The sequence below is a fragment of the Eremothecium sinecaudum genome, chromosome II (assembly GCF_001548555.1).
Source record: "Eremothecium sinecaudum strain ATCC 58844 chromosome II, complete sequence".
Classification (NCBI taxonomy): domain Eukaryota; kingdom Fungi; phylum Ascomycota; class Saccharomycetes; order Saccharomycetales; family Saccharomycetaceae; genus Eremothecium; species Eremothecium sinecaudum.
Window position 1 is genome coordinate 1,789,550 of NC_030893.1, and position 22,768 is coordinate 1,812,317.

Sequence of the window (22,768 nt, forward strand, 5' to 3'; positions counted from 1 at the left end):
CATATAGATAAGATATTATTATATTATATATAGAATACAAGAGTCATGTGCAGATTATCCTTCTAAGACTAAGAACGCTATTCATTTTAGAGTCTACCTTTTCTTCGCATCTTTAATTAATGATGCAAAACCACTACTAGACTTTTTCTTCCTGCCTAGTGCCTTTGAAGCAACCTTTGCACTGATGTAATTATTACTATCATCAGCAGAGTTTCCTCCGTCACTGCTGCTCGAACCGGAATCGGAGTCACTTTCGCTACTACTATCGTTTGAATGATCATTATCACTTTCCTCAGAACTTATGTCATTGACATTGCTTTGCGCCGACTTCTGGCTTGACAAGGTCTTCTCTTTTACTTCGGGAACTCCACGTGACGCGAGGTCTGATAGGGAGCTCAGTGAACGATGTGGAGAAGTTTTATTTGTTGTAGCAGTTCGCGGAGAACTGAGGCGTGTTGATGTAGATGGTGCTACATGATCCATGAACCTTGTTATGGGCGCATTAGTAGTATTAGCTTGTTTCAAGTCTGCGGTTAATTGAGTGGACTGAGGGACGCCTTCCAAATTTACTGATTCTAAATCTTGATTTTTATTCTGGACTGCAGCACCTACAGCCCCTCTAGGCATTTCAACAATTCCCCTACGTGGCTTTCGTCTGGTTTCTTCCTCTTCTTCTGACGAATCATCTGTAGAGGAATCTTCTGACGAATTATCAGAAGATTTATCGCTTACAGAATCTGCATCACTACTTGTAGCTTTCGAAGCTACATTCTGTGGACTAGCAAGTGTATTTTTTAGTTGCCTTGATGGGCTATTACTTGCAGTGTTACCTTTTGCAAACTTAGATCTGAGCTCATCCAGTTTAGATACTTTCCCTGATGGAGACAAATCTGCAGGAGATTCATTCAGTGCTAGCTTCCGTGTTACCATTTTAGAAGCAGCAGCCGCCGCCCTATCCATTGCCTGCTTACCAGCTGCCTTTCTTTCAGCCTCAGTGCTAGAAGCGGACTTGCTTTCGGATTTACTTGCTCGACGAGCACGTCCCCTCCTCTGAACAGCATTTCCGTCTGCAACGGGATTTGTAGGATTTGAGGCTAAAGTAGCAGTCTGCTCCTGTTGCTTACCACCATTCGGAGGGCTCGGTTTGGTTATATTAATATTTTCATCATCAGAATTGTCAATGAATTTGGGAGTTTGAAAAACTTTAGCTTTTACATTAGCAGCACTTGACCTTCTAGTGCTTACAGGAGTTGGTTTCGCAACAGATTGCGCTTTCTTTGCCGGAGCCTTCTTTTTCCCAAAGGTTTTCAGCGCAACAGGTTTATCTTGATTCAAGATTTTATCTGAATTTGCTGTGGATAACGGCTTATCAATGGGTGAAATGGAATCCACAGTAGCAGGTTTTTCAGCAACAGCATTAGATACATTTTTTGACTTCACATCTTGTGAATTTCTACGTCTTGTTCTCTTTTTCTCAATCTCGTAATTCTGTGGGGTTTTCGGAGCCAAAGTCTTTGCATCAGTTAATGCTGTCTTACCAGCCTCTTGGGGTACACTATCCAACTTCTTAGCGGTTTCTTCTATATTTTTTTGACCTGTTGCAACATTGTTTACAGAGTTTAAGTCCTGTTTACTGGAAATTACCATTGCGGACATATTCGACTTTAATGAAGCTATATCCTGTTTATCTGGCAAGGTAGAAGAAAGCAAAGTTGGTGTTATTACAGGCATTACTTTGAAAGTGTTCTTGGCCCCATTTATTTTAGGCTCGGCTGTAGGTGAAATATCTTCAGCAGCTACAACTGATTCCTTTAATGGATGCACGTTAAGCTTCTTTAATGTATTGTTTTCATTTAGGAACACCCCCTCACTCTCATCGGTTGCAGAATCACCAGAGGTTGGTTCTGCAGGCTGATCATCTGCGGACTCGGATTCTAATTCTCTCCGGGAAACTCCGGTAGAAATAAATTGAGCAGCTTTTTGGGCCGCGTGCCTTTGGGTGCGACGAGGCATTATGTTCCTTGGATCAGGAACAGAATTATCGATATCTTTATTCAGAACTGTCAGGTAAGGTTTCCTTTTCTTCCCGTTTATATTATCTGAGAGACCGTCTCCCGAAAAAGCATTCTTGAATCGGGGAGGCAGCTCGAACTTCTTATTATTAAAAATCCGTAATAGTTCCGATTTCTGAAAGCTCTTATCACCTTGTGTATCTGGCCTATTCACAACCACGCTGCCGTTTTGCGAAGTATCGGAATCATCATCGCTAAAATCATCCTTCCTAGTAATAGGTGCAATGGTCTCCTCGTCGCCCGTCCTGTTTTGAAGCTTATCCAGCCTCTTTTCTAGAGAACTCTTGCGCGGAGAAGGCAACTCAGCCATCGTGACAACCTTACTATTCACGGCGTTCTTATTTGGGGAGCCATTATCGTCTGCAATTGTGGAGGATGATTGACGGACAGAGGGCTGCTTATTTCCCTCCTGTATATCGGCAGAAGCTTTTCCCGACTCTTTTAGTATAGATTCAGCTTCCTCCTCTTCATCAGAAGATGAAGAAACATCTCCCTGCTGTATAATTGGATTATAAGGCTTCTTCATAGGTATACGGGACGGTTTAGCAGGTAAATCAACGGAAGGACTTGCTGGACCTTCCCCTAATTCCTTCTCAACCTCGGATATTCTTGGTTCTGGAATTGTAAGCATACCAGACGTTATCCTGCTGTTTGTGATCACTGGAGTCGTCGTGTTCCTCGCGTGGGAGGAAAGATGAGGCTCGGATAAAACGGTAGGGCCTACCAGACTTACCCTGTTTGGTGTTTCCATCACAGTATTAGGCCTTAGCGGGGTTCCAGAAGACATCCTTTGTTGCCTAGCCTTGTTTGGATCCACTGTTTCCGACCTAGAGACAGCATCCTCGTTCATATTTAGCTTTTTATGATCCATTCCAGAACTAATCCGTATAGGAGGTGACTGAGGTGCAGGAGGCGGTAAAATTGACTTATCCGCAACATCATCATCCTCAAAATCTGAATTCACTTGTTTCTTCGCTGGAGGTGGGTAAATCTGGTTGGCCAGTGGAGTGGATACCCTCAATGCAGAACTTTTAATCGTAGTCGCACGCTTCTTCGCAACATTTAAAATCGCATTCGAAGGCGGAACAATGGAAGGAACGGTTGTATTTATCGCAGCCCCACTATTTAGCTTTCTCTTCTTTGTCATATACAGTGTATTTGTCTCATTCTCATCCGTAGCTTCTAAATCATTCTTTAACATCACACGGACCGTATTATCAACATTAAAAACATCCTTGACTACAAAATCCGGATCTAAATCACATTCATTAATATCCTGTAGTGTAATAATTTCCGGCTCCTCTACCAATTTCGGATACATCTTATTACATTTAATACTGATTTCCTCAGCTAATTGGTACAAACTATTTGTTGGCTTTGTAAAATGTAGAAACTTCTTTAACTTAGGCCTCCTAATATGTGATCCCATGTAGGTTGGCATATAAACCATATTTGCAGAGGTATTCGCTGTCCTTGGAGAATAATCATGCCTTGTACTTAATAAATTTGACGAACATATCTGCTGCTGATTAGTTTGATTTGATATTTGTGTGTTTTCTACATTAGTAGACGGAATTCCCAATAATGGTATATCCGAGTCTGTGCTAGGCGGCACAAGTACCACTTGTAGCTTATACATTATTTTGTTTTAAAAAAAGACTGTTTAAGAAAGCAGCAGAAGGAATGGAAGCAGTGGAAGCCGTTCTTAGCTTTCTTTAATCTTGTAACTTTGATTTGTTTATTAAGTTAGGAGGTTTGTAAGAGGGCAAAAGTTGTTTATACATCACTCATTTTTCTTTTTACCTATCAAGATTCATTGAGAACATAGATCGTTCATCATGATTGAATTAAAAGGAGGAGGAATATTAGAATTATGGTGAAGTAGAGACCAGAAGTCAAAAACTGGGTTTGAAGCATCTACAGTATTTACTGATGATCGCAGGGCTAGTTAGATTATAACTGTGCTTTTTGTTTGCTTTTTTATTTTCTTTGTTTTCTTTGTTGTTTTGTACTTTGAATTCTCTATATTATGATGATGCTTCTACTATTTTATTATTCCCTTGCCGGCCTGCGGCAGCCTTTTTTTTGGGCTTCGACACCCTGCCCCTGACGACTGTATTGGGTTCATCAAAGAGTTCGAAGTTTTCTGCCATGGATCGAAAGAAAGCCTTAAAATTCGTATCCAGCTGTGTGGCCGGCAGACCGTAGGTGTAGTGTAAACTAGAAACGGAGGAAGATCGAGAGTTCGAGGGCGGTAAAATGCTTTCCGGAGACGAATTACGGGTTAATTCATCTGTGGTGGAAGGAGTCTTCACCCGGGCATCGTACTCTAGTAGGTCATGCTCTAGTTGTCGCTTTGTTGTTTTAATCGCGGCCTGGAGAGCAGCCACCGAGACAAGACCCTTTAAGGTGGTCTTATCGTCGACGGAAACGTTCTTTTCTTTAAGCATAGCTTGTAGTATGGATGCGAATTCATCCCAATCCACCTTTCCTAAAGGAATACATAGCCTCTGGAGACAGTCCCAAACATATGTTGTATCGATTCCACAGTCCAGTTGTGCTGCGACAGCAGACAGAAATTCTGGCGGTACTTTAGCGCACGCGTCCGACGGCTGCCGCTTAATATATAGCGATGCTACAATACTGCCAAACTGCCACTCAGAACCAGCTAACTTCCATAATGAGTAATTCTTATCCACCTCGTTAAACTCTAAGATATAATAGGGACATTTTTCACAGTTTTCATGCGTTGCACACCTGATCTTGAGATTTCCTGTGATTGTCTCGATTGTTCCTAACTGCAAAGAATACCTATCTTGCACTCTGTGGAGAAATCGCCAGACCTCCTCTATATTTTCGTAACGCCTTAACAAGGTCAACTTTACTCTAGGCATATTTTCGCCTGCATACACATAAAGCTCTTCCATGCTTTTATATTGCCGTCGAGAGCTCTGGGCTAGCGTCCACGCTGCTATTTTCTGTCTCTTACCGTTATATCGGTGTTCTTGTGGTTTGTTACACCGTAGTTAAACATTTGCCACCTTGTTTGTTTGCGTTGTATCTTAAGAAGTGGAGAAGCCGCCCAGGCCAGTGACTACGCACGTGACTTCAATGAGTCAGCATGATCCGCGAGCATGGATCACGTGACAAAGCTCAACGTGCGCGAGGCAGCTCGATGACGAAGGCCGTTGCCAGCTACGATATGCTATCGCAAGGCTCGTGCGAGGCTGAGGTCTACTTACTATTTGTTGGATCTGACCAGCCGACTTTAAGGACCATTCTCGCACTGGCCGGTCGGAAATACCGTCAGGCGTTATTGTCCAAGTAACTGGAGGGCTGGCAACCACGCAACAAATTGCTGCCTTCGAGAATTACGGAATACCACAGGAGTTCATAAGTGAAACCTCTACTGGACCGAACAATGGAGCTCTCTAGGGGACTTTTACATCAGGCCCTCTCGAGCAACACCGGTTTTCGTAAGCGCCCGGCGTTAGCAGTCACGTGGGAATTTTACATATCTTCAGAAGGGTACGCCAAAACAATGAGGTGCGCCTGAACTGCGGCCAAATACGACAGTGCCCCGCTAGAGCTAAAACCCCATATTACGTTGAAGAGGCAAGCAGTATGTTTGTCAAGGACAAAATCGTAAATGACCCACACCTACGATGAGAAGATCTCAACTTGTCAGCAATAAGAATGCGCGAACGCGCGAAAAATGCACAGCTCTTACAAACGGACAAAGGACAATTCGAAAAAAACTTCGGGACATGTCCTCTTTAAGGCAGAAAATCCTGCAATCTGTTTAGTATAAACACCAAAACTCCATAAAAAACAAATTTTAAAGTTCTGGATTGTCCACACCTACACAATTAGTACACAATTAGTACACATCGTTGGCAAAAATGTTTTGAAACCTTCTTTTTCCTAGATCATTTATTCTCGAAGGGAGAATGGGAAGATTTTTGTAACAGACCGTAATTACTGTTTCCACCGTAATTACTGATTGCCAGGAAAAAAATTGCCCCTCCACAAGAGGAGCACGTGACCCTATACCCTGAACATGATGTCATATTGTTCCTTATTCTTGGTTCACTGCTTAGAATAAAGGGCTGGAACATATCACTCCCCTGAATTACCAAATTGTACTATAAGTACATAAGCGTCCTTGCCTGCTAGAGAATGCATTCTTAGGCACAGAAACTTGAGTAGCATTCTCTCGCCCCACTTCCTACTGTGCAGGTTAATATGCGCTCGGACATTTTATCTTGCAGAAGATGTGACAGAGAACATGTTCCATTTTCCTCGACCGCTTTTAGCGCAACGCGAATATTGTCCCCGTACGCGAGTTCACTTGCCAACTGCTCAAGTAAGAACATTCATCATTGAAAGTGCAGGGCAAATTTTATATAAATACAAACGGTTTGGAGTTTCACTTCTCGTCATGGTTATGTGAGCTTAGCTATTCAACCTTTTACATTCATTATACAACTAAACACCATGAAATTTTCTAAGCCCGCTACCTACGGTATTGCCGCCCTGTCGCTAGCATCGACTGTCTCTGCTCGCCAAGAAATCCGTTATGTCTACGCTGAAGTGGACATCGACGGCGAGACGACAACGACAAACATCCGAACCTATGATGCGAATAATATGCCAGACTTCCTACGTCAATTCCCCGGATTCATTGGATTTGGAGATGTCAGAAGGCCCCCCGATGAATCAGAAACCTTTACGTTCTATGAGGAAACGAGCACCCTGTTTCCGGGACCTGTACACACTGGTGACAGGCCTGCCCATGGGTTCCCTGGGAACCATGGAGGTAATGGGAACCATGGAGGCAATTGGAGACCTCACCGGGCCCCTGATCAATTACTTGACCAGTCGCATGGCCAAAATACCACACAACCATGCGATCCATCGCCAGAAACACCCCCATCTCCTCCTCCTCCCATGACTCCTACACCAACGCCTCCACACGATTCACCATCGCCTCCTCCACCATCTCCTCCAACTCCATCACCAAACCCTCCAGTCAACCCTCCAGCTCCAGATCATGCGTTACCAAACCGTCAAAATCCTCCCCCAAGCCCTGAAGCTCCTCCAGTGCCACCTCCAACTCCAGGACCTTCATCTTCCACCAGCAGTTTGGCATCCACTGCCCCTTCACCTCTTCCATCTCATTCTCCAGGCGACGATGACAATGCAACCGGCAGACAATCTAACAGTCTCAGAGACAGAGCCCTCAGAGCACACAACCAAAAGAGAAGATTGCACAGGGATACAGGTGAACTTAGATGGTCTAATGAGTTACAGGAATTTGCTGAAAAGTATGCCGAAGATTATGACTGCAGTGGCAATCTAAAGCACTCTGGTGGTCCATACGGTGAGAACCTCGCAGTTGGATTCCCTACTACTGAAGATGCTATTGAAGCGTGGTATGACGAAATCAAGGATTACGATTTCTCCAAGCCGGATTTCTCGGAGGAAACAGGTCATTTTACTCAAATGTTATGGAGAGGTACTTCCCAAGTTGGATGTGCCGAAAAGCGCTGTAGCCCTCGGGTTGGTACCTACTTGATCTGTAACTATCTCAGCAGAGGTAACGTTCTCGGTCAGTTCGGTGCCAATGTTAACCGTTTGCGCTAAACCGTTTGCGCTAAATTATTCGCTAATTGAAGACATTACTGATCCATATGTAACATTAACTAAACATATATGTTCCAGTTGTAGCAATTAAGTAGATGATGCCACCGTTTTATAGAAAAACAAAAAAAAAAATACTACAGCTGCTGGTTCTCCGACAAAAAATCTGACTTCCTATTCTATCAACCCACATGCCATCAGGTTGATCCTTTTATAGTTTTTTGATATGTCTCTAACTTATTTCTTGGCATGCAACTTAAAACAGCCTTGAAACGCACCAAGCGATGCGTAAAACGTAGCCAAAACCAAGCTAACTAATCGAGACAGAATATATATAATCTGCGACCAGGATGCTTCGTATTACAATTAACCGTAGTTATGTACCAATCTACTAGCTCATCATTGCAATAAAATGCAAAATTTGTCTATAGTGCTCCTATGCCTTTATTGCGCTCTGCGAGCCGCCCTCGCTGAAGAAACCAGCACCGCATACAGAACGTTCACAGTACTAGAAACGAAAACGACGACCTCAGTAGTCTCAATTGAGTCTCCAGATGTGGTTGTAATTTACACTACAATTTTCCAGACCAAAACAACTCCGTACAGAGAATCACCAACGGAAGTGCCTAAGCAATTGAATGCAACGTTTGCAACACAAATTTTAGACGCACACAATGAACTACGAGCCCGCCACTCCGCTCCCAACCTTGTGTGGAGCGACAAGCTTTACCGAAAGGCCCAGAATTACGTAGCTAAACTAAAAACGTGTAATGGAACACTCGTACATTCCAATCTACCGTATGGCGAGAACCTCGCTCTCGGCTACAACACCACTGCGGCAGTCAACGCATGGTATGATGAATACAAAGAATACGATTACAACAACCCTGGATTTTCTAAATCAACCGGCCATTTCACCCAGCTAATATGGGCAAATACAACAACTTTAGGCTGTGCATATATTTTGTGTGGGCCGTACTACGGTCAATACACTATTTGTGAATATGACCCTCCTGGAAATATCCAAGGCGAGTTTAGAGATAATGTTAAAAATTGTAATGAAGTAGTTAAGATTAATTGAGCATTTGCTCACGGTTTTAAGTATCCTAATAATAATATACTAAGGGCTTTCAAGATTTTAGCTTCAACTAACTTAAAAGAAAAAAATAACCTTTTTACTTAAAACAAACCCGTTTACTTTGAGCAAAAGAAGCTTAAGTATACTAAAAGTTCAATATTAATTGGATTCCTGACAAAACTCTAATACTCTAGACTTAATCGGATCGGATTCTTGTTAAGTGGTTTATTCTTTTGTCCCGTTACGTTTTAATCTTGTTTTTATCGATTTGTTTTTGGCTGAACCTCACTTATTAATTTGTTATGGAATTACAAGCGGCTGTTGAAGAGCAACCTTCTGTTGTGATTGACACACCACCTACTACTGCTGAAAGTTCTGAAACTGCTAATGGGGGAACTGGTGCTCCTGGTGAGAAACAAAGTGATGAAAATGATTCTGTTGGAGGGGTAACGGCACCCAAAAGATTGCCAACAAAGGCGGATTTTCCTCCTTTGAGTTCTGTTGTATATGAGACGGCTAAAGTTTCTTGGGGTCCTAACATGAAGAAGCCGGAATCACAGAGTGGTTCAATTTTGTCATCTGTTGCTTCTATCGGCTCTGTTGGTGCCAAACCGTTGCGGTCTAAGGTTATACAGGAGGCTTTTTCACTGGACTTACAATCTCAATTGTCAATCTCTAAGCCGGAATTCTCTAAATTACTAATGAAGATTAAGGAGGAACATAGAGTTTCTATTGAGTCTACATTGTCTAGGAACTCGCGGACGTTTTTGATTTCTGGTGTTCCCACCAAAGTCTACAACGCCAAAAGGGATTTGGTCAAAAAATTGACAGTACCTATCAATACTGTTATCCATGTCCCATCTAAGACCGTTTCAATTATTATTGGTCCTGGAGGAAAAATGATCAACTCGATTACCAGCGAAACCGGCGTTTCGAAAATTGATATTTTAAAAACACCGGATGAAGATTCCTATGATTCCGACTTGGATGACACTACCATGAGTATTTCTTTGCATGGAGATGTGGCTTCAGTTAATTTGGCCAAGGAAAAGATTATGGCGATAGTCGATGAGGAAATAAAATCCGTCGTTATCAATGTTATTATCGACGATCAGAAATTGATTCCATTCGTTTCCGTTGATGAGTTCGAGGTTTCCAGCGAGGTATCTGTGAAGTTCCAACCCGAACAGTCAAGGATCAATATATCGGGGCCAAGAGAAGAGGTTAAAGTCGCTAAAGTCAAAGCGCAAAACTATCTCAATACCTTATCTAGCACGATTGTTGAGAAGAAAATTCCTATCCCAACTAAATTTCAACCTTTGATAGATGCTGACCAAATAAAACAGAAGTATCATGTTATTGTCATCTTCCCTACTGCTGTGGGAGAGCAAAACGTTACCTTCATTGGTCTTGGTCCAAATGTAGATGAAGCCATTGAATTCGCCAGAAAATCCTCGAAATCTTTTGTTGTGGAGTCACTTGAGATTTCTAAAGCTCACGGTAGGAACATTCCTCATGCTAAGGACTTGGTATTATACTTTACTAAGTACAACCCATTTAGCGATTTGGAAGCTGCTCACAACAACGTCAAGATCGTTTTACCTTCTCCGGAAGAAGTGGTAACCTTGGAACAAGTTAACGTTAACATTATTTCCAAGGCAGAGTTTTCTGAGGACATTAAGGTAGTCCGTAGGAGGATCATTAATATTGTTAACGATTTAACACCAGAGCACTTCCTCTCTATCGATGATTTGGATTATGCGCTATTCCACGTCGATATTAAACGTCTCCTGTCTTGTACGGAAATTCCATTTGTGCAAATGGGTGACTTCTATCCTGGTGATAACAGAATACTTTTGGTTCAGAAGGTTGTTGACGAAGAGTTTAAGCCTACTGCCGAGGAGTTAAGAGCTTCCTTGATTAAGGCTTCTTCTGTTTTGGATACTTTGCGTGCTAAGCAGGAGAAGTTATCCAAGAGCGTTATTTCAATCCCTGCAGAGAAACAAGACCAATACCTACAAGAAGGTACCACAACCTATTCCTTACTAATGGAAGATGTTGGTAGTAAGAGCGGTAACCTCCAAATCAAATTACATAACCCTTCTCCTTCGGAGGTGACTTTGAGAGGAGAGGAAAATGCTGTTGCTGTAGCTTCAAAAATCTTAACGGATATCAGTGAAAATTCCGAACCTGTCAAACTATCCTTTTCTATTCCAAGTTCCACTGCTCCAAAGTTGATTGGCTCCATGGGTTCTAATTTCTCCGAAATTCGTAAGAAGTTTGGCATCAAGATCAATATTCCACAAGATTCAGGTAACAACACCACTGAAGTGGTCGTTTCTGGTTTGCCTTACAACGCCGAGCGTGCCAAGGATTACATTTTAGCAGAGGTTAAGAAATGGGCCGATATTACCAGTAAGGAACTAGTTGTTCCTCAGGAATTCATTGCTCAGTTGGTTGGACCACAGCGTGTTAACTTAACCCGCTTATCGACCAAATACAGTGTTTCTATTCAAATGCCCAAGGACGGTGAAGTCTTTACCATTAGAGGCCCTTCAAAAGGTGTCAACAAGGCTTATAAAGAATTGAAGGCTTTACTAGAATTTGAAATTGAAAATGGCCAGAAGACTTTTGTTAACGTGCCTTTGGAACATGTTAAACGAGTAATTGGTAAGAATGGTGAAATGATAAAGAGTCTTTCGGCTGAATACGATGTTTTGATGAACTTTGAACAACACAAAGATGGAAAGTCTCAAGAATCTGGTAATGTCAAACTGGAAATCGTCGGTTCCGAAAAATCTATAAAGCAAGCAGCAAAAAGGGTGGAAGCTTTTGTTGCAGAGGCAGCGGATATGGTCACAAAAACTGTATCTATAGATCAAAAATACCATAAGGACCTCAAGGGACGCGGTTTGGCAAACTTGAAGGATATCATCTCGAAGGCAGGTGGTGACAATCTCAGATTTAAAAATATCAACTTCCCAATGCCTGATTCTGATGACAAAACTAGCGTTATTGTTAGTGGCCCATCTAACTTTGTCGAGAAAGCCATCAAGTTAATGAACAGCATGGTTTCTGACCTCAAGGAGAGCATTGTAAAAGAGGTGGATATTCCAAAAGATAGACACGGCTCTTTGATCGGTACTGGAGGTGCGGTTAGAAAGAGATTAGAAGCCATCCACAATGTCAGATTGGTTTTCCCAGAGAAAGACGAGAATCTTCCAATTAAAATCTACGGTAAGCCAAAAGCTATTGCAGAGTGTGAAAAGGAAATTTTCAACGAAATAATTAGGAAAGGCTTTGATAAAGAGATTCCAGTTCCTGTTGAATACCATGAATTTGTCTCAAAGTGTGCCTCTTTGATTAATAAATTAGGTGCTGCTTACCATGTAATAGTAAAGTATCCATCCGCTACTAGAGAAGTGAGCGATTTGACCCGCATTCAGCATAAAGTCCCTCGTGAAAAAGTTGTCGGTGCTACTGGAGAGGGCTATAAGTTCACCGTTGAAGAATATCCATACCCAGCTTTGAGCGGTAAAACTATCCCATGGAGACTCTCATACCAAGAATTGGACTTGTCTGACATCTTAGGTGAAGATAAAACTAAGAAGACTGAAACATCGAAGGAAAAATCACTAGATGCTGCTGTCAGTTTAATTAAAGAGAGAATTGACATTGCATCGAAGTCAACCTACGTTGGCTATTTATGGTGTGAACAGCAGAAGAACACTAACAAGGCTTTCCCTGTTGCATGGGGAGCTGTAAAGCAAATCGGAGAAGCTACTACCACCCAGATCATAATCCCAGACAAGTCAGATCAGGATAAGAGCACCATATACATCAGGGGTACAAAGGATGCCGTCGAACAGGCTGGAAAAATGATTATCAGCGAATTGAAGAACTAAATAGTTGAGCACACCTCCTGCAGTGTTGTATAAACTTTTTTGGGTTTTGTACAATTTACATGTGTTACGTAAAACCAACGTCGTATTTAGAAAACACTAACTGAATGTAATAAAAGTTGAACAAGAAACATCTTATGTTTGTATATCTAGGCCATTATAAAGGGCACGATAGGTTATAATGCCTACGTAACTATGCAGGGGGTGTATGTGTGTATATACAGCAGGCACTTATGAGCAGCATGAAGTAGCGTCGTTTGTTGTTGGCCTCTGTAGCTGAATATTATTCGCTTGCTGAGATTGGGCAGCTAAAGAGTCTCTTCGTTGTAGATATAAACGTTTTCCAATGTCATAGAACACTTCTAACACCCCCTTTCCAGTTTTAGCACTCACCTCGTGAAAGATTAACCCGTGTTCGTCTGCATACGCCCTAGCTTCGTCCTCATCGATAACCTTCATCTTTGGGGTCGTCTCTGCAATATCAACCTTGTTACCAACCAAGCAGATTACGAGATCATCATCGCCAACCTTACTTTTCAATTCGTTTACCCAGCTTTGTGCTTTTATCAAAGAATCTTCCTGAGTAACGTCATACACTACTAATGCCGCGTTGGCATTACGGTAGTACATAGGCGCTAACGACTTATAACGCTCTTGACCAGCTGTGTCCCAAATTTCAAATTTGATCATAACATCGTCGTAGTCAGCTAATTTGATAGTTCTCGACAAGAAAGCTGCACCAATCGTACTTTCACGGAACTCATCAAATGAGTCTTTAACAAACCGATGAACAATTGAAGACTTTCCCACGGAAGAGTCCCCTAGAAGCACGAGCTTGAACTGTAACATTATACCACGGAATCTAGGATTCTAATTATTATAAAGCAGCTTAACGAGGTAAACAGCTCGGTTACTATCTTACAGGTAGGATAGTGTCGACTCCATGTGGCAAATTAAGGGTGATAAAAAGTAGTAGAGCTTTCCTTAAACACTATCACTTCACACGGAACACGAGAGCCGTTGTGCAAGAATGCTGGGGAGCATTCAAAGGCCGAGATATGAGCTCTTCTATACGAATCGGGGCATTTGAATCCACCCGGGAGTCTTTCCGGTTCCTTCTTGTGCTATAGGCGTCTTTTATATACTGGAGACTGATAGTACGCATGCGTGCGGAACAGCACAAAGCATGTCTGAATGACATATTAAAAGGGGATCAAGGGGATGCTAGCATCAAACTAAAGGGCCTGGCAGCGTAGCAGCCAAGATCGCAGCTGCTGCGGTTCAGTGCGTGGAGTAGCTAATCATTATACAGCACGTGACCAACAGCCAATCACTATAGAGTATAGTCTTGAACGAACCTCAACGTACATAGTGACTTTTAGTTTTTGCTATATTTGAAAGCTGAACTAGCTGTGGATGGGTCCATTAACGCAGAGAAAGGATCCGTTACGGGTAGTTTAGAAGGAACTGGGAGGAATTGACGCTATGTTAAGATTCAGGATAATTGGTGCCAGGCGGTTATCATCTTCTGTGACCCCTGTGACGGTTAGACGGTCTCATCCAATTCGGAATTTTGTTTTAAAGACGGCATCGGCTGTTTGTTTGTTCTACGGAGCAGGTTTAGCACTTGCTGTCAATAATGATAAGGCTAATGAAATATTTGTAGAGAATATCCCTTATGCCGAGGGTTTAGTTGATGCTTATGAGAATTATCGCGCTGGAATATGGCCTTCTGTTAATGTGTCCGACGTGACGCGGAAGATAAAGGACAGCTACAACTATATTAGAAATCCTATAGGTGGTATACAAAGAGAGGAGCCGGTTATGGTAAGGAAGGAACCTACTTTGGCTGCTATTCCAAGGCAGCCAATGGCTAAGTTGATTCTTCCAACAATTGAGGTTGACGATATGCATTTGGCTGTTAGCGAATTGGTTAGCTCCTTGAATGCCTCAATCCAGGCGGTCAATGACAAATGTTTGGAAATCCCACAGGAGAGTTTTTACGCCATCTTAGGGTCTTATGGTGTTATTGCACAGGCGATCAAATCCATGAACAATGAGGTTGGTTCCGCAATTTCGAAGGAACTAACGCAGAAAACTGTTGAAGCAATGAAAGACTTAAATGAAAAGTTTGCCCGTGAAATGAAGACGAAGAGTTTAGAACTTTCCCAAGAGTACATGAAGAACTTTGAAGCCTTCAAGAAGCAATTGGAGCAGTCTACGCAAGAGCAATTACAGGCTGATCTAAAGGCACATGAACAAGCTCTTTTAGCAAGACAGCGCAATGAAGTGGCTCAATTGTCTATCAAGCAGGTCGAAGAGTTTAACAAGATTATTGAGACTAAGCTTGAGAAGGAAAGAAATGGCAGACTCGCCAACTTGCAGGAGCTTGACCAGGCTGTTAGCTCCCTAATCCCTCTTTTCGAGGTCTTGGAACAGCGCGCTGTCAAGAAAGAGTGCTTAACGCAATTGAACAACGTAGTAAACTCACTCAGAACAAAGCTATCCCTGGCTTCTGACACTCCTGTCGACTTGGCCCAAGATATTCAAAAATTAAGATCTCTCACCGACGTTTTGCCAACTGAGTCCAAGTGCTGTTCTAATCCTTCGTTAATAGAAATTGCCGTTTCAGAGTTAGAGTCCAAAAATAGCTACCAAGTTGCGTCCCAGGAACAGCTCTACAACAGATGGCTGCTACTACAACCAGAGCTCAAGACGACTTCCCTTCTACCACCAAATGCCGGTTTCTTGGGTCACTTGACTGCAAGACTATTCTCTACTCTGCTCTTCACCAAAGAGGGCTTCTCAACAACCAGGGACATGGACTCTATCATTGCCAGGGTTACCGAGAACTTGCGTACCAATAGATTGGACAAGGCATTAGGCGATGTGGTAGATATGACAGGATGGTCTAGAAAATGTACAGAAGACTGGATCCACCTAGCACGCCAAAGATTGGAGGTTCTAGCTTTGATTGATGTGATTGACTCTGAAATCAAGACATTGTAATACTCCCATCTCAGCGAATTCTTTTTTACCAAGAGACAACAGCTGTGGTAACAATAAACTTACAACACGACTTCCTAAAGAAAACAAAAACCAGAAAATAACATGGTAATATATACAAGGCCGTACGACTGCATCGTAAATACCACTGCTAGCATACCAGAGCCTAGTATAATCAAATTTATTCTGTATTAATTATCAATATAGTAACATTAATATCATTAAATACGAGGTGATAAATCATAGTTCATAAAGTGGTCTCTTAAAATGATATATAACTCCAAATACGATGATCACAACGTCATAGGCCATTCAACTACCAAAAGGTAGGCTCTTTTCCTAATGTCGAATTCTGCAGTACAAGCTTATGGTGGCGATGAGATTACGGCAATAATCATTGACCCAGGATCATTCACAACTAACATTGGTTATTCCGGTACGGACTGCCCTCAGGCAATTCTGCCATCAAAGTATGGTCAATTTACCAATGATAGCTCTAAACCGGTTATTTTTAATGAACAAGCGATGATGATACCTAGAGAAGACTATGAAATTAAAAACATTGTTGCTAATGGCGAAGTTGTAGATTGGGATAAAGCCCAAGAACAGTGGGAATGGGCAATTAAGTCTGAGTTGAAGTTTGAGTCTAATAAAGGACTGCCAGCATTTGTTACTGAGCCAATTTGGAATTCCGAAGATAATAGGAAGAAGCTTCTGGAAGTACTTCTAGAAGGTATGGATTTTGAGGCATGTTATGTCACACCGATTGCAACGGCTGTATCTTTTGCAATGGGCCGTCCTACTTGTCTGGTAGTTGACATTGGACATGATGTGACATCTGTTAGTCCTGTTATTGACGGTATGACCTTGTCGAAAAGTTCTCGTAGAAGTTACATTGCTGGTGCGTTGTTGAATGAGTTAATCAAGAAGAGGCTCGCGCCAAAGGAGGTAATTCCACTTTTCCAGGTTGCGAAGAAGCGTCCCGAGTTTGTAAGACGTAAGTTTGATTTTGATATCCATCCTTCGTTGGTGCATATGGCAAATGAGAGACAGTTTTTTCAGGAATTCAAGGAAACACTGCTACAAGTGGCTCCTACGACGTTAGATAAGTTCAAACCTGAGCTTGAACAACTAGCAAAGAGATCAGTCGAAGCACCTTGGGGCGAGGAGCTTGTATTTGACAGTGTGTCCCGTTTTTCGTATGCTGAGCAACTATTTAGACCTGACGGCTCACAGTTTCCTAGTGAATGGCCGGTTTCTGTTGATGGTATTGTTGAAACTTGGCACAATGACTATATTCCATTGAAAAGAAATAAGCCAGGTGCTGCTAATAGTACTAAGGAGAAAGAAGGTACTGCAGATGCTACCCCTATCCCTGATGAAAGTAGCGTTACGCCTTCTGAGCATGTAAATGAAAATGGCAAGAGAGCAATAGAGGAAGACGCAGCCGAGGCCAAAAATGAAATTGCCGGACTTGCAGATTTAATACATTCGTCCATAATGTCTACCGATGTTGACTTGCGTACGACCCTTGCTCATAATGTTGTTATTACTGGTGGATCATCAGCCATTCCTGGCTTGACTGATCGGATTTTAGCAGAACTTAATATATCGCTACCAGCGCTCAAGTTTAGAATGTTAGCTTCGGGGCAAACAAGAGAACGACAATACCAAGCATGGCTCGGTGGAAGTATCCTGGCAAGTCTGGGAACTTTCCATCAGCTATGGGTTGGTAAGGAGGAATACGCGGAAGTGGGCGCTGACAGGCTCTTGAAGGATAGATTTAGGTAGATAAGTTATAACTAATGTAACCATAACACAGCATAACATGTATAGCACGATTGAAATGGACGAATAAGAATGTTAATCTATTAATGTCTTATTACCTTCTCTAAGCTTTATCTACCTTATCTACTTGCGTTCACGCATTATCCTTGACATACAAACATTTCCTTTTATAAGATCTTCCCCACTACCTACTAAAGCCCTCGTTCTTTTCTCGACGAGTGCCGATATATCATACAACGCTTTTTTACGAGGTAATATTTCTTGCATTTCTTCAACTACTAGTAACTGAGCTAAATCTTCAACAAGTTTGGCCAGCTCCATTTGATGTTGTTCAAAAATCTTACACATATTATGCGAACGGTCCAAAAAATAGGCAAATGCAAATGACCATTTGAGCACGTTACGGCTCGTAATTAGGAGTCGCACCGCATCTGGGACGAATTGACATTCAATGGATGAAAGCCCCAATCTATATTGCATAGATTCTGTTTTTTGTTGTATATTATGCCCGAGCTTCATATCAAGTTGTATAGAGCTCTCATGTAGTCCAAATGCCTTGTAATAGTGAGAATATTTACTTCCAATTAATTCATCGTGAGTACCCTTTCCATGTTTCTTTTCACCGTCGTATAGTAAACATTGATAAAACCCGTTAGAATGTTTATTCCAATCTTCTTCGCAAACCCAGCAGAACTCATGCGAACAATTCCCACATTTTAGATGATTACAACCACCATCTTTCTCAATATTAGCTTTGCATTTTGGGCAAGCTTTTATATTACGCAATACCAGGTTCAGATTTTCTGACTCAGTTTGAGCTTTCTTAACCCAAATTGAAGCCATTGTGCAATCGCAAGGCTCATGTACTTCTAATGAACAATTGAAGCAAAACCTATGGTTTTTATAGCAAGTGACATACGTAGGCTTCTCGTACTTGCCTGGATATACCAAATTCAGGTTGTTCGGTAAATAAATAATATATTCACAGTCTTTATCTGGGCATCGCTTGTAGTTTTTAGAATGGCTTTGAATAAAGGTTCTGATGGACGAGAGCATATGTAAGGAACTAGAACCAGAGTCACCCATAATTTCATCTATATCATTATCCTTTAGTGCCAAATCACATCCCATACAATTTATCACTTTCCCAGCATGTATTTTATCTTTAACATAGCGCCGGTAACATTCTAGACAATACTCGTGGCCACAATGTAGAGAAAACGTGGGTACTGAATCATACAACTCACAACATATAAAGCAAGAGAAGTTACTTCGAATATGCTTTTGAACTAATTTATCTTGAGATTCATTACCTTGCAATCCAGAAGCCTTTAAAACAGACTCAGCGTTTTCAGTATACTCTTCAATCAATCTTTCCTCATCTAAATTATACTTTTGCAGTAGTACGATCACACTGGAGAGCGAAAGGTCCAAAACCTGTTTTAACAACCCTGCCCTCTCTTCTATCATCTCATACAATTCCTTATCTGTCAAGCATAAGTAGTCAGCTGTCGATATAGGCGCATCTTTAGTAACTGCCATATTATATCCATTATGGGCTATACTGACATCTAAGCTATCTCCCTTCCTATAAGGCCATAACTGAGTTCTGCTGGAGTTCGATACACTCAAAGATCCCATGGAATTTGCTAACTGACCGCTAACATCATCGCTATCTGATTTGAATAATTGCTCATCATAGGACTCCTCCTCTTGGTACTCATACACATCATCGCTATCTGTTTCATTGAAAGTGTCCATTCTTACCAAAGGTAGAATATTGACTCTTAGCAAAAAGGGATGCTTCTATGCTTCTATAGTATCTGAGTAATGTTTGATCGACTTTAGATGCTGAAATATGCAAGTTATTAGTTTTACAGTGTTGTTAAATTCTATAAAAAAATCCTCTTAATTATATATAGTTCCATGTTAATTATAACGCAATTAAACAGGAGCAGTTACACGTAAACTAAGAATGTTTCAAATACCCTTAAATGTCCTCTATAGATCAGAATCGTTATTGTAGAAGTAAGTATTCACTTCCTTGGGTCAATAACGCTTTTTATGTCGTACTGTCATTCATTAGTTCGCCTCAGTCGCCTTTCATAACGGTGACTATTATATACTGCATACACTTACGTTACGGAGAAGATTTGATTCGTAAAAGGTTCAGCTGCTGTATAAAAACCAGATGTGGTAGCTGAGATCCTTGGTAATGAATTTAGGCGTATCGCTGCCCTTATTTAGCAATCATCAACGGCAATTGTTAGAAACAACCTTGTAATGTTTATGACCGGTATCATATGTAACAGTTGGTTGGATAGTTACTCACCTCTCATTATGCGCCCCTAATCCAGCAAATGACATTATAGTTCAAATTCCATTCATCAGGTAAAGTAACAGCGGACCAGCAACCTAATACTCAGATGCTCATAAAAAAAGCAAAATGGATAATTGGGACGCAGCTAAGAGTGATAAGATTTGGACTCCTTTTTTATCATTTTTAATTCTTTCTTTAATAACTTTTTTCTTGTTCTATGGTGATGCTTAGGATTCTCGTTTGCATTGGAAACGTTTATCACATATTTACTGACACTGTCCCAAACTCGAGAGTCTATCTGTCGTGGTAATTTCCTTCCGTAGAGTGATTGATCAACTAGCCACATGCCCACTACAAAAGAATTCCTATCTAATGTGCCATCGTGTCTCGTATCCACCATTTGATAGATCTGGGCCAAAGTATCTTTCGGTAAATTGCTCTTGCTCCATATATCAGAAACCACAATATTTATCATAAGACCATCTTCAGGGATCACTACACCCCTGCTATTTCTATCTTTCCACCAAGGCAATAACTCCAAATATGTGTCTTTATTGGTAACCCACATGCCTTCATACCGCTTTCGTTCGCGTTCCGTGACGTAGCCCAAGTCCAAATGGGACTTCCAAGGCTTGTCCTCATCAAAAGCCCCTCTATATCTAAGATTGTTACGGATACGCTCACGTCTTTTTCCCGATTTCTTACTGTGCTTCTTTAAAGCTTTGCTTTTATCTACAACGTAACTATCAGAGTCGTCACTATCGTATTCCTGCAAATAAGAAGTTTCGCTGATTGCGCTGTCGTTTAGAATTCCCCTCATTGTTGTCTGGAATCGAACATCCAGTTTACTTTTTATTAAAGCAGTGTCGTTTTCCGCATATATTTGGGACACTGGTAGAGATGATGACGGATCTGCTGCTGCCTTAGTTCGACGAAAGAACTTAAGCCATTTCGATTGCTTCCGCTGATAATTAGGTATAAGGTTGGGTAACGTGCCGCTGTATTTCAAATTCATTGGAATTTTATTCAATGTAGAGTAAGAAACGTTGGCAATAGTCACCTCCTTTGGGTTTGCACCATGCGCATACCTTGGATTCACGCCTTCTAGTGATTCATTTTCTGATTCTTCCAGATTGGGGCTCTCCAATCCTTGATTAGTTTCATTTCGTAACTGTAAGTATTCATCGACATCTTCGTACCCAGAATATTCCTCATCAGAGCTACTATCTTCGTCTTCTGTATATTCTGAGTCGCTGTCATCTGAACTGTGACCAGCTTCATTGTTAGCTGTCGATGATAGTGAAGACGAAGTCGATCTCAGTATTCGCACACTAGCCATATCAGAATCGCTCATGTTCAGCTTTGGAGGGGGAATTCGTCTCAAATGTCTGGTAGGCGACGACATGATACTGGATGCAGTGTGATTGTAATGAGGTGTTAGTGACGAATGCTTTGGCAGCGCCTCGCCATTATCCGATAAAGCTGTATCGGCCATGGAAGACACTATACTCTGTAAGTCATTGCTGGGACGCTGTCTATAGATAGAAGGTACTCTCAATGACGTCCTCATCTCTGTGGAGACAGGAGGTGTGCTTATACGTATAGGAGGGATGGTAATCCGACTATCCGGGCCCATAAGAACATTAGTATCAGAATTAACACTAGCTAGCCGCTGAGCTGCTGCAGATGGACTGAAAAGATATCCAGGAGGCATAGACCTCTGTGATGGACTATCCATGGTTATGTGCGGAAATGCTTCGTTCTGCCTTATGGTATTGATGATTTTATCAAAACTACCCTGAGACTCCGTCCCAGAGGTCAACAGTGACATAGAGGAATCATTCGATTGTGCAACAGACCCTAATCCGCTTACAAGCCGCTGCGGATGCGACAACAAGAACGGTGACTGCAGTGGCTCGTTTTCTATCTGCAGAGATGACTTTGCGGCTGACCGCATCGGACTCTGAACCGCTTTCGAGGCAGCTGCTACCGCTGCCAAAGCGCTCAGTCCATCATCACTAACACATCCACTACCTTGCCTCATCGATCTGGGCGACTGTGCCGTTTTTTCTACATGTTGCATCTGTGGTGTTGACCCACTAGTACCACCCTTAATACTCTTCCCACCGACTGGCGAAGTAATAGAACGCCCTATTTTATCTCTCCTATGCAAGACACCACTACCAGCGACCACCCCTGTACCGCAATTATCAGTATTACCGTCTGAGTACTTTTTGAACATAGCCTTCGCAGCTATTAACGATGCGCTATTTGGAGCAGGCTGCTCCCCAGGGGAGCCGTTATCATACCTTGACTGCTTCATGCGATTAAACCTTCTTCCACCACCTTCGAACCACCAATAAGGCTTTCAGTTCCAACAATAAGCGATCTTTCAACTGGCTTGTCTCCATAAGTGTTTGAAAGACAACAAGACAAAACTTTAAGCTTATACAATACACACTGATACATAAAACAACGTCAATGGCAGAACAAATAACACACAAAAAGGGCATTAGAAGGCTAGATCGCGACAAGCGTGAGCTGCTCAAGCAATATTATCAACTCCAATCTTCAACCCATGAGCCGGTCTCATCTGGTACTGCTGTTACGCCACCGGGCGATAAACAACAAGAAGAACACGAGGAACAGGACAACTACACTGAGGAGCTGGCTGCGAATGTGACCAAAAACTCATTGAAAGAGCTACTGCATGCTCATAATGCATTATTAGCGAGAGAAACTGCCGCTAATAACTCTATCAAGAATACTATTTATGAAAATTACTATGATCTGGTAAAGGTTAACACTATTTTGGGGGAAATGGGAGAATGTCCCATACAAGAAAAGCTAGAAACGCTTAAAGCGAATATGGATAGAATATCGCAAGTGCGGACCGACTGAATTCGTTGGCTACCACGCTTTTCGTAGTTTTAGCCTGAGCGGTTAAACAAGCATTCTT

The 22,768-nt window shown here is 41.8% G+C and overlaps 11 protein-coding genes across 11 annotated transcripts; 6 read left to right on the forward strand and 5 right to left on the reverse strand.

Annotated features, from left to right (window-relative positions):
- Nucleotides 1–93: 93 nt before the first annotated feature.
- On the reverse strand, nt 94–3,711 carry NET1 (Net1p; the record flags this gene model as incomplete). Its single annotated transcript, XM_018130828.1, has 1 exon — nt 94–3,711. One exon carries the CDS (start codon nt 3,709–3,711, stop codon nt 94–96), a length of 3,618 nt encoding a protein of 1,205 aa, XP_017986317.1.
- A 388-nt stretch (nt 3,712–4,099) lies between these two features.
- FPT1 (chromatin-associated RNAPIII regulator FPT1) lies at nt 4,100–4,999 on the reverse strand (the record flags this gene model as incomplete). The annotated part of the gene is made up of 1 exon (XM_018130829.1): nt 4,100–4,999. One exon carries the CDS (start codon nt 4,997–4,999, stop codon nt 4,100–4,102), a length of 900 nt encoding a protein of 299 aa, XP_017986318.1.
- Nucleotides 5,000–6,569: 1,570 nt separating this feature from the next.
- AW171_hschr21150 (CAP domain-containing protein) lies at nt 6,570–7,718 on the forward strand (the record flags this gene model as incomplete). Its single annotated transcript, XM_018130830.1, has 1 exon — nt 6,570–7,718. One exon carries the CDS (start codon nt 6,570–6,572, stop codon nt 7,716–7,718), a length of 1,149 nt encoding a protein of 382 aa, XP_017986319.1.
- Nucleotides 7,719–8,127: 409 nt separating this feature from the next.
- Nucleotides 8,128–8,796, forward strand: PRY1 (sterol-binding protein; the record flags this gene model as incomplete). Its single annotated transcript, XM_018130831.1, has 1 exon — nt 8,128–8,796. The coding sequence occupies one exon, from the start codon at nt 8,128–8,130 to the stop codon at nt 8,794–8,796; it is 669 nt and encodes a 222-aa protein (XP_017986320.1).
- Nucleotides 8,797–9,095: 299 nt separating this feature from the next.
- On the forward strand, nt 9,096–12,698 carry SCP160 (Scp160p; the record flags this gene model as incomplete). Its single annotated transcript, XM_018130832.1, has 1 exon — nt 9,096–12,698. The coding sequence occupies one exon, from the start codon at nt 9,096–9,098 to the stop codon at nt 12,696–12,698; it is 3,603 nt and encodes a 1,200-aa protein (XP_017986321.1).
- A 228-nt stretch (nt 12,699–12,926) lies between these two features.
- On the reverse strand, nt 12,927–13,544 carry YPT52 (Rab family GTPase YPT52; the record flags this gene model as incomplete). Its single annotated transcript, XM_018130833.1, has 1 exon — nt 12,927–13,544. The coding sequence occupies one exon, from the start codon at nt 13,542–13,544 to the stop codon at nt 12,927–12,929; it is 618 nt and encodes a 205-aa protein (XP_017986322.1).
- A 636-nt stretch (nt 13,545–14,180) lies between these two features.
- On the forward strand, nt 14,181–15,704 carry MIC60 (Mic60p; the record flags this gene model as incomplete). The annotated part of the gene is made up of 1 exon (XM_018130834.1): nt 14,181–15,704. The coding sequence occupies one exon, from the start codon at nt 14,181–14,183 to the stop codon at nt 15,702–15,704; it is 1,524 nt and encodes a 507-aa protein (XP_017986323.1).
- A 339-nt stretch (nt 15,705–16,043) lies between these two features.
- ARP4 (Arp4p) lies at nt 16,044–17,492 on the forward strand (the record flags this gene model as incomplete). The annotated part of the gene is made up of 1 exon (XM_018130835.1): nt 16,044–17,492. One exon carries the CDS (start codon nt 16,044–16,046, stop codon nt 17,490–17,492), a length of 1,449 nt encoding a protein of 482 aa, XP_017986324.1.
- Nucleotides 17,493–17,612: 120 nt separating this feature from the next.
- On the reverse strand, nt 17,613–19,250 carry HEL1 (E3 ubiquitin-protein ligase HEL1; the record flags this gene model as incomplete). The annotated part of the gene is made up of 1 exon (XM_018130836.1): nt 17,613–19,250. The coding sequence occupies one exon, from the start codon at nt 19,248–19,250 to the stop codon at nt 17,613–17,615; it is 1,638 nt and encodes a 545-aa protein (XP_017986325.1).
- Nucleotides 19,251–19,954: 704 nt separating this feature from the next.
- On the reverse strand, nt 19,955–22,132 carry TAX4 (Tax4p; the record flags this gene model as incomplete). Its single annotated transcript, XM_018130837.1, has 1 exon — nt 19,955–22,132. The coding sequence occupies one exon, from the start codon at nt 22,130–22,132 to the stop codon at nt 19,955–19,957; it is 2,178 nt and encodes a 725-aa protein (XP_017986326.1).
- Nucleotides 22,133–22,290: 158 nt separating this feature from the next.
- Nucleotides 22,291–22,710, forward strand: VPS51 (Vps51p; the record flags this gene model as incomplete). The annotated part of the gene is made up of 1 exon (XM_018130838.1): nt 22,291–22,710. One exon carries the CDS (start codon nt 22,291–22,293, stop codon nt 22,708–22,710), a length of 420 nt encoding a protein of 139 aa, XP_017986327.1.
- Nucleotides 22,711–22,768: the final 58 nt, after the last annotated feature.